Below are 16469 nucleotides of genomic sequence, written 5' to 3' on the forward strand. Positions count from 1 at the left end.
AGAATCTAAAGCTCCTATACGTAGCTCAAAGAAAATGCTTCTTTTTCATTTTAGCAGGACTTACATCCATACATAAATATGGCTATATACTTATCTTAGGTATCTGTTAAAGAAAATCTGTTATTTGTTATTTCCATATAGCATAATATTCTATATGCACAGAGCATGCCAAAATATATAAAAATATTAATATTATTAATAAATATCTTTATAAGAAAATTATGTATCTAGTGAATAACAGCTATGCCCTAACCAGTCACAATGAATCATTCTTCCTATGACAAAATAATGCACTTAACCTCTTGGGATAGTACCATGTATTTTAAAAACATATCTTCAGAGAGGCAGACTTACAAGTGTAATTTATCCATATTTCTTTCTTACTAATAGAAATACTTCCCAGTAACTTGCTGACATTATCACACTCATCCAGCTCTTATCTGCTACTGGTTTAGCCATGAAATGAATCTTACTGAGTTTAGAAAATCTTCTGTTATTGACTCTAGACTTCTTCCCTAGTGAATCCTTACAAGACAGACAAGCTATAAACAGTTATGCTTTTTTTAACAAAACAGGCAGTCAAAATTCAAATTTATACATGCTGTTTCATTTAGGAAGAGAAACTGAAAATGGCACAAGTTATTTCTGATACGGTTCTTTTACTTGCAAAGAGTATAAAACTTCTGCTATCTTTATAGTTTAAATCACAGTAGCTGATGAGGATATAAAGAATGCAAAAAGATATATTTTATGTGTTTATAGACCAAATCTTTCAGCAGGCACTCTGCACTACTTGCTTCTTTGCACTGTATTCTCAGTGCTTCTTTTGTCACTGGCTTTTTTTTCTATTCTTTTTCTGTACCTGTTCTGGTAGATCATTTTACTTGTCTCTCATCGAGGTGCCTCTCTCCAGTGCAACCATTCTCCAGTCAGTCTTGACAACTAGAATCTATTGTAACTTTGAATATGACTTCACTTTGGCAGAAAGTCCATTATTTTAGTTTTTAATTCCAAAAAGAAATTTTAGATCATATTACTTCTATCCTGAATGAAATGCAGATCTTAATCCTACCCATTTCAACAGTAAAACCCAAATAATAATATCCCCTGTATTAGCTGCTACCTGTGAATCCAATGAATCCTAAATTTGTGACAAATAAAAAGCTCAACAGAAGACAAAAAGACTTTAACAAACTTTGTATCATCTGCCCATAAATTATTAACATATCAGCAAACTACTTCTGTGCCTATATATTTATACATCACCAATCCCATAGTATTTTACTCTCATCCAACTCCCTTTAGAATTTTTTCTCCCTAAACATTTTATTTTCAACTATCTGAGAAGCTTCCATTAATGAATCTCTGGGTTAATGGCTTCTGTGAAATCTCTCTTATCCATGTGAAATAGAAAAATCATTACTATCAGAATACCTCCAGCACTGATTTTATGGGATAGTGTGCTGAAATTGTGGCATTCTGATAGCCAAATTTGATGAGGCAATATTGAATTTAGTCCTATGGCCATATTACCTCCTTTGTATTACTCCATGGATTGGGATCAATACTGAAGAGGTTACCCTCTTAAAAGGTATTCAGTCTAGAGCTCTACTGTAGCAAGAAGCTCCTACCAGAAAATGACTAGGTCTTTGAGAAGCTATCCATATGACCATATATAGTCATAGTCACAGAGACTATCACAGATATATCACAGAGGCTATCATCACACTTTGTCAAGAGAAGGTATGTGATTCTCAGCAGGGCTCTATTACAGTCCAAATGGAAATTCCTATTCGATATTTCAGAAACTCCATAAAACCTGTTTACTGGTTTTTTTAAGCTTGTCACTGGAAAATCATCAAAAGGAATAGGATATCTCATTAAGGTCCCTTTTCTATTGATCTTCCAGCTAGAAGTACATGATGTCACTAAACCCTTCCACCATTTTACCACATTGGTTATGCAGGTATAGTATCCAATAAGTTTACTGGTCATGTGGATATTTTGAGGACATGCCACCTTTAGAATAATTTTCTAATGTTTTGTTGTTAGGCTACCATGATACACTTTGCTATCATGAAGAAGCTAAGAAAACTTTCAGGTGTTCTGGAGTCTGTACTCATAAGCCTCACCCTGGATGATCCATAAATACCTGGAGGAGAGAGCTATCTCTGCACAAGCATATAAATTCCTCTAAGAGACATACTTGTGCTCTCCTAATGAGGACAGTGTTCCAGATTATCTCCGAGTTTTGTCAAAAAACCTGCAAGACTATATGTCCTGAAAATTGTGTGTGCTTGAACCATGGGACTAACACAGTTGCTAGTTCTTCCAGTTGCCTGGTAGACTGTCTCAGGATTGTTAAATCCAAAGAGTTATTACAAGGAAGTAGAAAAATAATGACCTTCAAGTACTTGAAATAGAAGTTTTAAACTGTTATACAGATTTAGCCAATGCCATAATTTTAATGGAGATGGTAATTTATTTAAGGAATATACATTTTCTTTTGTAATATCTCACTACTGTCACTAGAAGTTCAGTCTGATTCCTAAGTGAGGTCAGTTGGTACAGTTACCACCTCTCACTATTCCTTTAGGGTAACTAACAAAAAATCAGTGCTACTTACCTTTAAATGCCTAAAATTTAATTAATTTAATTAAATTTAATTAAAACTTAATTAGTGCTTAAAATTTATACATTATACATTGTGGCAGTTAAACAGCTACTTCAGAAGGGGCAAAGAATTGGAGTGGGGAAAAAAGTCTTTCCATTCTACAAGTATATTTTCAAGTCATTTTTCCTGCCAGAAATTGGTTTATAAAAGCACAGTCTTAGAAAACTCTTCATATCTGTTAGTGTCTAGGGAGTTGGCTGATACTGCCGCACACAGTTTTATTTTCTCCCTTCCCCACTCTGCTTATGTGTGCAAGGTGAATTATCTCTTTTTGAAGCAACTCACATTTCTTTGGGTCCAATTTCAGCTTTGCAGCCTTAAACTTATGAGAGAATATTTGCAAATGTTACTGTCAGTTCTTATTTCAAAATTTTAGTGGGGACCAGGATATCATCTAGGTTTAACTGTACAGGCTACACAATACCCTTTTTCATTAGCCTCTTCAATATGCATTGTGCAAGCCAAAACCATTAGGTGAAACTGCCAATGACCTTGTCCTGCTGTGAAACGTGTTTTCTTCCAGTTTATCTCTACATGCTAGTATTCACTATAAAGTTGTATGTAGAAAATGAAATTAAATCTCTGTAACAACTGGAGTCTCATGTATTCATTGTAATGAATAAGACTTTTTTTCAAAAGGAATACATTGCTTCTTCTACTGTACACCATTAACTTGGTGCTACCATCTCTTCTTCTTAAACAAAAGTATGTATGAGGCCCAAGGACTGATTGAAGGCCTCGGATGTGCCTTGTTGATGACTTCTCAGTGACTTTCTTATCTGCTATGGGTAAATGGCAAGGTATCTGTTGACTGATGAGGTTCCCTTTGGTATTAATCCTGTGTTGGGCCACTATAATTCAATAAAGCTATTGCTTTTTGCTTTATTATGCAAAGAATAACTCCCGGTTCCTGGAAATAGACTCTCAAACAAGAAATCACAGACTGTTCTGCTGGCATGCTGTGCATTTAGAGCAAGTCTAGCAGAAACTCTCAGAGTTCACTTTCACCCTTCCCATTTTCATATCAGCATCTGCTGGATTCAATAACTCATATTATGCAAGCACCACGTTATTCCTCTATTATTTGTTGCTTGTCAAATAATCTATTTCTGTTTCATATCCATGGGTGATAAAGCAATTCTGGTAAAAAATTCTGCCAAGAAAATTGCAAAACAGTTTGTTTTGTCAGCAAATTAACACAATACCAGCTACCCTCATTATTTCTCTCTGCAAAGGCATAGCAAAGGCCCTAGACCCTTCACTCACTCAAGAACATGTCTTACAAGAAATTTTCTGAATGTTGGACCTATAGAAAACAACTCTGGGATTATATTACACTGTAATTAACTGTAATTCAATACAGCTAGGCTATTTAGACTTGTAGTTTAAGTTACAGGGGTCCAATATGCAAATCCAATTTTTCAACTATTTTTTCAACGGTGCCTTTTACCCAGTGGCCATACTTATTGGGGATAAGTGGTTCAGTTTTGGGTGTCCTGATTTATTGCCTCCAGTATTTTTGATGTGATAACTTCATATTTGAGGAGCATGTTATTTTTCAGGTACATTTCATATATCATATTGCACAAAACCCCACAAAAGTCCGAATCTTGTCACCTCCCTGCCCAGGCAGCATATAGTTACATACATAGAGTTTCAATAGCTTCAACAAATATGATAACCTTCTTATAATATTTAGGAACACTAAATCATGCATACGTGCATTCTCCCAAAATACTCTTTCTACTGAGACAACTTTGCCAACCCAACAGTACTCCCTACTATGATAGGGAATATACATTATTTCTGACCCTCACCATGGTAAAACCATATGAGAAAACCAGGAGTGCAATTAAATTAAATTGTGTGTGATGCCTACCGTAAGTGTCCCAAAGTATTGCTACAACACAAAAAAAAAGTTATAATTACCTAAAAACATCTACATATAAGCACCTCTTTATATAGAATTTTTGTCTTCTGGCCTGGTTTTAAATGGGAAAAGGAAAGACTGAGTGTAAAATAAAGCAAAATGTGAGAAGGCTTTTCCTATTACAAAAATTCTTATAATCTAGGTAAATACCAGGGACTTTTGTTATCACTAGGGTAAATCACTCAAAAACTATGGTATACTTAGCTTTTTATCTGTTTTCATGCACAATGTTACACATTGCAAAATTTTACTGTTGGTAAGTACATAATTCTGTAAGCCTTTTATCCTACCGAACAGAAGAATCCAAAACTGTCGTTGCTAGTACTAAGACAGAGCTTCTTTGTCCAACTTTCCTTGTACTAATACATAACAGCTCACATAATTAAAAAAATGAGAAAGCTGCTGTACAGGAAAAGTAATAAAGAATACAATCATTTTATCATTAGATAATTAATCCAATTGAAATTAATTTAGAAGATATGAATCATTGCAGGTTTCAACTTTATCTAAACTGAAAGCTTATTCATATCAATACTGTAATTACATTAATAAAGTCTGTTTAAATAGCACATTTTCTAACTCAAAGTAGCTTATATTTCCTTGCAACTCAAGTGGTGGGTCAGGCCATAGTTTAATATATTCTCTCACTTAATACCTGTGATAATTTAAGCAGCTAGTAAAATTCAACACTGGGTAACACTAGAGTAAGAATATGATCAACATCAAACATTTGTCAGTCTTTGTAAAAGATGACATGTATTTGAACAGGCAAGTGGATGTGGTACAGCTCTCAATAAGCTGCATGACTGAAGTGGAAGCAATGTTCTACCCCTGAAAAATATTAGAGCATTTTAAAATGAGAGAACTAAATTGTGTTGTAACTAATACTATGTGGACCTAATAGGTTTTTTTGATAAGTAGGGTGAATTCTTTTGCTAAAGAAAGATAGAAACTGAGACTCTCCTTCACTATCACTGCAAAATTGTATGAAACAGGTGATCATGCCATTAGCTTTTCAACAATCTGATCATTTGATCCAAAAGCTATTAAAAGGAAAGATGTGATAACATTTGTTACTTCAAACACAATATTGGCAGAATGAAAAGAAAACCTTGTAGAACCATTCTTTTGTTTGTTCTACTTTCATAATGGCATTAATGTGAGTATTAACATGAGGAAGTGTATAAAATGTACTTCCAGAATGCCTACAGTGACAAATATATAATAACTTAAACTGCTTTGAAACTATGAATACTTGGATTGATAGCAAAACATTCTCATTAAAAAAGTGATGATTTTTTTCTTTCTTTTTACCCACTCAAGAAGTGTCCTACTGATAACAGAATGGCTACTGATACCCCTAAAAATGGTTGACAGCCTTCCTTCAGTATTTAAGTAGTTAAAAATGAATTTGTGTTTCTCACCAATATTCTTATAAGGATTGACAGTATAAATACTTACTTGAACTCCTCAGTAAAATTTTCACTAAGAGACAATCATGATGTAGCAATGTTTCCAAAAGCAAGTTCAAATTACAGTATGGCTGGGATAAGAGCAGTTTCAGCTGACCCTGGGCTGCCATCCCTCTGGCTGATGGAGTCCTTTCAAAATGTAAGATAAGGACAGAATAACATAGTTAATTTATCTATGAAATTAATATCCTTAAAGTGCAGATGTAATGCTAACTCCCTTAAATGTCAATTCCTCCCAGATTACTCTGAAAACGCTTTCATGCTTGCTTACTTTAAGGCAGCTCAGGGAAGGAATTACATTTAATCTCAATTAGCTAAAAGCAAATTAACATTTGGTAGTCTGCCAAAGTTATAACTGATACAAAGCAACCGCACTTATCTCTTTCATGGAACCACGTTTGCCTTGTCCTACCAGGCAAAAAAGATTTTTTTGGTGCTTGAATAAATTTAAGGCTGTTATTCTTTAGTTCACTATTACATTAATTGTTTAGTAAGAACTCTGAAGTGTCCTTGATGAAGTATATGAAGCTCTTAATCAAAAAACAGAATGCTCAATGGGGCTGCAAGATTCTATATTAGGTTGACCAATTCTTACATGTCCTGAAAAATCCACCTGAAATATTAGACTGGTTGGATAACTGCTTTGGCAGCAGGGAGAAGTGAGAAAGCGTAGTACAAATTCATTAGCTTTTAAGGACATTGCAGTTTGTTTTCTGTTTGCAGTTTCCATGTTCTGCAAAAGGCTAGGTTGCCAAACAAAAATATTCCAGGTCTTCCTCTGAACTCAGCCAATGACCCAATACCAACCGCTGAACTCACATTGGAGCAATTAAATAAAACAAAAAAAAATCTTGTCCTGCAAGATGTTTATCACCCATCGTACTTACTATTTTCTTCTTCTTGAAACATTTTTAAGAAGAAGTTTTTAAAATTGGGTTGTGGGTAATACTTTTGCTTGAAAGCTTAATTTTTCCTTATTTTGAAGGTTTTAAAATGAAATTTCAACTGATGTTTAGCCATTGTATTTATTAACTTTGGCTGCAAGTTTATACAACAATAGTTGCTAACATTGAAAGTTTATGCACCGTGTATGTAAACTTCTATGCACATAAATTTTACATGCACCAGTGTAAAAACTACATACACACTGACGCGTTAACTATGCAGGCATAAACATTATCTGCCAGTACACACACAACACCTTCAGCATCAGTTAAAGCCTTCTTCATCAGGAGCTACATTTTCCTGTCAGACTAGAGAAGGATTTATATGCCTCTGCACGTATACTTCATGTGCCATTTACACACAACTACTGGGACAGAAGTAAAATGGGTTCATGTGGCTTTTCTAATGGAGGGGAACTTCTCTGTTATGTTGCACACTTCTATGACCATCTTGACTCAGCCAAGTCGGCCACCACCCCACTCCGCCTGAACGCACACATGAGAAAAAACAGAGATGACCTCACAAAAACTTCGTTGTTCTGTCAATGTTGCTATATAGACAATATACCTAATACAAACCTGCAATGCCTGGAAATGAAAATGCCAGCTGATACACTCCTCTAGTTTACTCCCTCACATGTATGCGTATTTTCATTACCAGAAAAGCAGTATGCCACATACCTTGCAGGGCAACCTTGAAGTAACCTAAGGAAACCAAGCTCCCATAACCCCATGTTGCACCAGAACCTTTACATCACACTATTATGTCAAAACTTCACAATTGATACTGTAATAGTCATTTTAGTAAAGGAGGATGTTATACACCTCAGCCTTTGGGATTTTAACAGTAAAGCAAATACCTACAAGTTGATAAGCAATGTATGTGCCATGAAAACTTATGTACAGCTTTTGTGATTTTCTTCTGGTACGTTGCATACAGTCATTGATAATGTAGCACTGGCTTGACAATTATAGTTTTGCATATAAGCACATATTCAATTCTAATAATATTTATCAAAAATATATACACATATACATTTAAATCTTGATAGAACTTTTCCATATTTAAAACACATATTGTATTCAAACTTTCAACATGAGGGCTTTGCATTCTTAATAGTATTACCTTAATTTCTGTATGTTCAAGATTGGTTTATACATTTATAAACTCTAACGCATAGTTGAGAACTAATTAGTAGTTAGTAATTAAAGTTTACATTAAAACAATTACTATATTCACACTAGAATTAGGGCTGTGTCTGAGAGCATACTCAACACTTTACTAATTCAGTTAAAATATATGGGCCAGTTTAATTTTGTTTCTCGCCTGAACACCACATTATTGTATCTAATAAGGTCACTCACTGCCTTCAAACTATAAGAAAAGGGACAAGTTTGGCCAATGAGATTTATGACGAACAATATTTTAAATTACTTTAGAAATAAATGCCATTTTTAGAATATTTGAGTTGAAATAAAACTTGTCTGTCATTGACCAGATGGAAAGTTATCATGTTGTAATATACACCAGTTCTTGGCTCTTTAAGCCTCTTGCAAATTGAAATGTACAATGGTGTGACTCACTTGGAGGAAAAATAAAATATAGCAGACATTCCCTACAGCCATGAAGCTAGCACCAATAAATGCACTGAGAAGTTTTGTAACGTGCATATGGAGAGGCATATGTTCTCCCATCCTCGTAACTCAGTACTAGTGAAAATAAGACTAGCCTCATCAGAAGTGACAAAAGGTGAAGTACATATAAATATCACACATATAAATGTTCAGTTTTGTACAGTAAAAGAAAAAAAACCCAGAACTCTGATTTACAAATGGTATGATTGTAAACACAAAACGAAGCAAAGAATGAATCACAATTACCACTAAAGGAACTGTAATATAAATTATCAGTAATTATTTAGTTTGATAACTAACTATGTTATTTTGGTTAGTATCCAAGATAGAAAAAAAGAAAACCTCAAATGATAAGTTTGAGATTTTGTAAGGCAAACAAACAGTAACACTAATTCATGTTAACAACATTGACAAAGATGTTGAAATCAAATAGATAAAAGAAAACAGACTGTAGCCATTTTTAGGCATGAAAAATAATGTAGTAAATCTGGTTAAATAGTGAAATTGTAAACAAAATCATTTCAGGAACTAGCAAAACTTCCTCTTGAAATGTCAAGCTTAGGAGGAGCAAATACTTAATAGGTACACTTATGCCAGGTTAGAGTCTTCAGTTAAAAATTAGGTGGCCACAGCTGGGAGGTGTACAGGGGCCTGTGCTTCCAGTTTTGTTACAGACAGTGATTATATATTTTTATTAGCTGTAAGAAGTAAAAACATAAAAGAATCCAGGAAGAATTAGGATGCTCTAAAAAATAGTTTTCTGTGATACTTAAACATAATGTGTCTTGTTAATACTCTAAATGCAGTATTTCAAGAAAGAAAAGCTTCCATGACATAAATATACAGTGTAAAACTGTTAACAAAATTACAGGATATGTCCCTCAAATTACTTCATTACATACAGGGCCTTTCACTGTTTTTTCTGAGCAGCTGAAAGGTGTGTTGTTAAAAGAGAGCATCAAATATTTTACCAACATAGTTTACTCTTTATCACCAGGACACTAGCCATGGCTTTGTATATATTGACTGTCCTCACACAGGAGCACTAACTACATCTTCTGAGAGATGTGCTTTCTTTTGGACTCCTCATTTTCCCATTTGGTGGTCAAGAAGATGTATATTTTCTCCCCTTTCATCCACGGAAAATACATAAATGATGGATAGCTCTGGAATAGTTTTCTGCTATTTATTCAAGACAGATCTGTCCTGAACAGCATCTGTAAAATCCTAATTCCACCTTAAAAAAGAGAATTATGCCAGGCTGAAATGGTACCAGCATTTCCTTTACATACTTTCACACAGCAGAGGGTACTTACTTGTGAAGTCATCTTCCAAAACTTACAATTCACAGTATAATTTAAATTTTGAGTACTGGCCTTGGATTAAGGCATCAAAAAGCTTATTGTCTTTTCTACAATAAGTCCTTAATGAAGCATAAATTTTCCCAGAAATAGAGTAGATCCCTTTTTAAGCGATCATGCAGTCATTCCCTCTCCTATATCCCCCCTTCTCCTCTCCCGTGTCTCTACCCATGCATAACTTATAAAGCCACTGACAAATTTGCTTGAAGCTCAGTTCAGAGGTAAAAGCACATGATCTTTCAAGCTTTAGAAAAACTTAAATTACTATTTCAAGCAGGGAAAAGGACACATTCTGAATTCAACAGTTATTCACTCTGTTTGGCATTTTGGTTAGCCAACCACAAAACTTTGACGCAGTCACAGCATCTATGGCCTCTGGTTCAGCAGGTATGAGAGGCACCAGCGAAGGAGATAACAGTACTGCTGACATGTAGTTAGGAGTGGAGGCAATGGAGAGAAATCAGCATGTATTGTGTAGTATGGGGCAAAATCATAGGGAAGATACTGTGATCTACAAAGTATAAGAAACTGCATACAAGGTAAGAGGTAATAAATCCACAGCGCATTGGTCTTCAATATGTCACCATAGGCCACCACCAATATGATAACCTATTCCTCCAAAATATAAAAATACTTTCTCAGAAATCACAATAACAACTCACAAAAGCGGCTTTTCATGAGAATGGAGAGTGAAAATCTCTCAGGAGATAACTTTTGAAGAGGGGGAGGAGGTGAAGGGGTTGGGAGAGGATCTACTCTGGTGTGGGAGTGCTTCAGGTTCAAAATTAGAAAGGGAATGACAGCACAGCTGGTAGCATATGTCTCATATGCAACTTGTCATTATATGCAGTGACATAGAAAAAGAAATTAAGCTTTTGCGTCTAATCATGCAGTAATCTCCCAAAAAATCAACTACGATCAAGCAGCATATTTTTCAATGAGTTATTTATATATCAAACCTTTTTTTTTAACCAGCAATCATAAACAGAGGCATATATTCTTTATCTCCCCCTTAATTATAAGTCTTTCAAAACAGCTACTGTGCTGAACTACATTATTGTCAAGAGCTATATACTCTTTAATTAAAGCAAGAAAACTTTACAGATAATTCAAATATCAAACGTAATGAGTATACTAGCAAAAAGCTGCACGGTGCACTGCTTTCAGCATGACCTTTCTTAGAGACTCTTAAAGTTTAAAGATTAGGGAAATCTGCAATGAATTTTAAAAAATGTTTCTGTGTTTTTTTTAATCAGAATATTAATTAGACATTTATTCAGATATACTCTTTTCAAAATGTTATAGCAGTATTTGATTAATATTGACTGTCTGGTGATTCATTTACAACAATCAACTTTTGATACTCACTTCAGTAAGGAAGAACAGGATGATGGTATGCAAAATAACCAGTGTAATGGATGATAAAAGACTTTTGAAAAATCTTGAGGAAGATGTTCTTCAGAATTGTTCAGAAATGCCCTGAAAAACATCAAATACTTCTGAATTACATGGAAGACTGAATCATAAAATCATAGACTGCTTTGGGTTGGAAGGGACCTTTAGAGGTGTCGTGGTTTAGCCCCAGCCAGCAACTCAGCACCACGCAGCCGCTCGCTCACTCCCCCTACCCCGATGGGATGGGGGAGAGAATTGGAGGAGTAAGAGTGAGAAACACTCCTGGGCTGAGATAAGAACAGTTTAATAATTGAAATAAAGTAAAATAGTAATGCTAATAGTAACAGTATAATAATGATAATAATAATAATGATACACGAAACAAGTGATGCACAATGCAATTGCTCACCACCCGCCGACCGATACCCAGACAGTTCCCGAGCAGCGATCGCTGCTCCCCGGCCAACCCCCCCCAGTTTATATACTGAGCATGACGTCATATGGTATGGAATAGCCCTTTGGTCAGTTTGGATCAACTATTCTGGCTGTGCCCCCTCCCAGTTTCTTGTGCGCCTGGCAGAGCATGGGAAGCTGAAAAAGTCCTTGACTAGCATAAGCAGTACTCAGCAACAACTAAAAACATCAGCCTGTTATCAACATTCTTCTCCTACTAAATCCAAAACACAGCACTATGCCTGCTGCTAGGAAGAAAATTAACTCTATCCCAGCCGAAACCAGGACAGTATCCACCCCTTATTCTATACCATCTACGTCATGCACAGGCCCTCCCCTTTCCAATGTGTTCCAATTAATCACCACCCCTTTCCCTATCTTGATATACACACAGATATCATTCCCTTTGTCTATGGCCCATCCCTCTAAAATGTCCATTGAGTTCATTTAGCCCATGACTTTGGGTTCCATCTGTCATCACAGTCTTTCAGAGCAGGAGAGGTGGTGTGCAGTGTTGGACTGTTGCATGCTGAAGTCAGTTCTCATTCCAACATGGTTTCATCAAAGTTCATTTTCCTTAGGCTGGGCAATTCTTACTGCAATACCATTGATGCGGCATATAGCAATCATAATATATAGTATTATATACTTAATATTAACCTACTATATTATTATATTAACATGCAGTTAAGAGATAACATATAGTTAAGAGATAACATACAGTATTATAAAGCAATTAATATTATACAATTCAGTTCATTGGCTATTTTCACCCAAAATCAAATTGCCTTGAGGTACACATTGGGCTTCCCCATCCTTTCGCATCACCCACCAAGTGCACCCAGGTCCTTGAGCAAAAGCAATCCCACGAATGGGTTTGCCTTTGCCAGAGGGGGAAGTAACCCAGACTGTCTTCCCCAGCATATTTTTCATGTGCACTACAGGAACTTTATCTCCTTCTACAGTACGTAAAAGTTTTGATTGGGCAGGGCCAGCTCGATTGGCAGATCCCCTGGTGTTGACTAACCAGGTGGCTTTTGCTAAATGCGTATCCCAATGTTTAAACGTCCCACCACCCATTGCTCTCAGGGTAGTCTTTAACAATCCATTGTATCGCTCAATTTTCCCGGAGGCTGGTGCATGGTAGGGGATGTGATACACCCACTCAATGCCGTGCTCTTTGGCCCAGGTGTCTATGAGGTTGTTTCGGAAATGAGTCCCGTTGTCTGACTCAATTCTTTCTGGGGTGCCATGTCGCCACAGGACTTGCTTTTCAAGGCCCAGGATGGTGTTCCGGGCGGTGGCATGGGGCACGGGATATGTTTCCAGCCATCCAGTGGTTGCTTCCACCATGGTGAGCACATAGCGCTTGCCCTGGCGGGTCTGTGGGAGCGTGATGTAATCAATCTGCCAGGCCTCCCCATATTTATATTTTAGCCATCGTTCACTATACCCAAGGGGCTTGAACTGCTTGGCTTGCTTGATTGCAGCGCATGTTTCACACTCATGAATAACCTGTGCAATACTGTCCATAGTTAAGTCCACCCCTCGATCACGAGCCCATTTATACGTTGCATCCCTTCCTTGATGGCCTGAGGCATCATGGGCCCACCGAGCTATAAATAATTCACCCTTATGTTGCCAGTCCAAATCCACCTGAGCCACTTCAATCTTAGCAGCCTGATCTACTTGCTGGTTGTTTTGATGTTCTTCAGTGGCCCGACTCTTAGGTACATGAGCATCTACATGACGAACTTTTACAACCAGGTTCTCTACCCGGGCAGCAATATCTTGCCACAATGCGGCAGCCCAGATTGGTTTGCCTCTGCGCTGCCAGTTGCTCTGCTTCCATTGCTGCAGCCACCCCCACAGGGCATTTGCCACCATCCATGAGTCAGTATAGAGATAAAGGACTGGCCACTTTTCTCTTTCAGCAATATCTAAAGCCAGCTGGATGGCTTTCACCTCTGCAAACTGACTCGACTCCCCTTCTCCTTCAGCAGTTTCTGCGACTTGTCGTATAGGACTCCATACAGCAGCTTTCCACCTCCGATGCTTTCCCACGAGACGACAGGACCCATCAGTGAACAGGGCATATTGCTTTTCATTTTCTGGCAATTTATTATACAGTGGGGCCTCTTCAGCACGTGTCACCTCCTCCTCTGGTGATATTCTAATGTTTTTTCCTTCTGGCCAGTCCATGATCACTTCCAAGATTCCTGGGCGACTGGGGTTTCCTATTCGAGCCCGTTGTGTGATCAATGCAACCCACTTACTCCATGTAGCATCAGTTGCATGATGTGTAGAGGGGACCCTCCCTTTGAACATCCAGCCCAACACCGGCAGTCGGGGTGCCAGCAGGAGCTGTGCTTCAGTACCAACCACTTCTGAAGCAGCTCGAACCCCTTCATATGCTGCCAGTATCTCCTTCTCAGTTGGAGTATAGCGGGCTTCGGATCCTCTGTATCCCCGACTCCAAAACCCTAGGGGTCGACCTCGAGTCTCCCCTGGTGCTTTCTGCCAGAGGCTCCAGGTAGGGCCATTCTCCCCGGCTGCGGTGTAGAGCACATTTTTAATATCCTGCCCTGCCCGGACTGGCCCAAGGGCTACTGCATGAACTATCTCACGTTTAATTTGTTCAAAGGCTTGTTGTTGCTCAGGGCCCCATTTGAATTCGTTCTTCTTCCGGGTCACTTGATAGAGAGGGCTTACGATCTGACTGTAATTTGGAATATGCATTCTCCAAAACCCCACAACGCCTAAGAAAGCTTGTGTTTCCTTTTTGCTAGTTGGTGGGGACATAGCTGTTATTTTGTTGATCACATCCATTGGGATCTGACGACGTCCATCTTGCCATTTTATTCCTAAAAACTGGATCTCCTGTGCAGGCCCCTTGACCTTACTCTGTTTTATGGCAAAACCAGCCTTCAGAAGGATTTGGACTATTTTCTTTCCCTTCTCAAAAACTTCTTCTGCTGTATTGCCCCACACAATGATGTCATCAATGTACTGCAGATGTTCTGGAGCTTCACCCTGTTCCAGTGCTGTCTGGATCAGTCCATGGCAAATGGTGGGGCTGTGCTTCCACCCCTGGGGCAGTCGGTTCCAGGTGTACTGAACACCCCTCCAGGTAAAAGCAAACTGGGGTCTGCACTCTGCTGCCAAAGGGATGGAGAAAAATGCATTAGCAATATCAATTGTGGCATACCACTTAGCTGCCTTTGACTCCAGTTCGTATTGAAGTTCTAGCATGTCTGGCACGGCAGCACTCAGCGGCGGTGTAACTTCGTTCAGGCCACGATAGTCCACTGTTAGTCTCCACTCCCCATTAGACTTTCGCACTGGCCATATGGGACTGTTAAAGGGTGAGCGAGTCTTGCTGATCACTCCCTGGCTCTCCAGTCGACGAATCAGGTTATGGATGGGAATCAGGGAGTCTCGGTTGGTGCGATATTGCCGCCTGTGCACAGTTGTGGTAGCAATCGGCACCTGTTGTTCCTCAACCTTCAGCAACCCTACAATTGAAGGGTCCTCTGAGAGACCGGGCAAGGTGGACAACTGTTTAATTTCCTCTGTCTCCAAAGCAGCTATACCAAAAGCCCACCGGTACCCTTTTGGGTCCTTGAAATACCCTCTCCTGAGGTAGTCTATGCCAAGGATGCACGGAGCATCTGGGCCAGTCACAATGGGGTGCTTTTGCCACTCATTCCCAGTTAGGCTCACTTCAGCTTCCAGTACAGTTAGCTGTTGGGATCCCCCTGTCACTCCAGAAATACAAATGGGTTCTGCCCCTCTATAGTTTGATGGCATTAGCGTGCACTGTGCACCAGTGTCCACTAGAGCCTTATACTCCTGTGGGTCTGACGTTCCAGGCCATCGAATCCACACAGTCCAGTAAACCCGGTTGTCCCTTTCCTCCACCTGGCTGGAGGCAGGGCCCCTCTAACACTGGTCACAGTATTCGTTGTTCACTTCCTGTAAATGTGAATCAAAAGTTCCCTGATCAAGGTCGGAAGTAAAATTAGCCCTCTTACTCTGTCTCGGGAACTGCTCACTGGAAACTGGAGCTGCAATTTTCCTGGGAGAACCGCCTTTTCTAATAGTTTTTCCTTGCAATTCACACACCCGTGCCTCTAAGGTTGAGGTGGGTTTTCCATCCCACTTTCTCATGTCCTCTCCATAATCACGCAGGTAAAACCACAGGGTGCCCCGTGGTGTGTATCCTCTATATCCTCTCTCTTGAGCATAGGGACGTTGACTCCTAATGGCTGAGACACTGGTCCGTGCAGGTGGGGAGTAGGACAGATCCTCTCTGAGTTGTTGGAACTCTTGGCATATTTTTTCAGACAGTTTTTCCACAGCCGAGACACAGGCCCGTAGGGAGGAAGAGAGCTTTTCTTCGTAGTCCCGGAGTTGTCTAGCCACTTCATCCACCGTTGGTGCCTCGTCGTCTTTCCAGGCTAGTATTGCCAACGAGTTGGAATACGATGCTGGTGCGCTCCGTACCACCTTCCGCCACATGGATTGTGTGCACCTGACTTCATCTGGGTCTTTGGTTAACCGCTCATCATTCAGGTCACTGTAAATCACCTCCAGCACGCCTAA

The 16469-nt window shown here is 38.7% G+C and overlaps 1 protein-coding gene across 1 annotated transcript in view; it reads right to left on the reverse strand.

Moving 5' to 3' along the window:
- The window catches only part of KIAA0825 (KIAA0825 ortholog), a 238794-nt gene that overhangs the window by 138033 nt on the left and 84292 nt on the right, over positions 1–16469 (reverse strand). Inside the window, exons 11-12 of the mRNA XM_075726885.1 lie at positions 11385–11495; positions 6066–6205 (exon numbers count right to left, since the gene is read on the reverse strand). Of these exons, the coding sequence (XP_075583000.1) occupies positions 6066–6205; positions 11385–11495 (251 nt within the window). The remainder of the gene's footprint in view (positions 1–6065; positions 6206–11384; positions 11496–16469) is intronic.

Source organism: Pelecanus crispus, chromosome Z (assembly GCF_030463565.1).
Source record: "Pelecanus crispus isolate bPelCri1 chromosome Z, bPelCri1.pri, whole genome shotgun sequence".
In the NCBI taxonomy this organism is placed as follows: domain Eukaryota; kingdom Metazoa; phylum Chordata; class Aves; order Pelecaniformes; family Pelecanidae; genus Pelecanus; species Pelecanus crispus.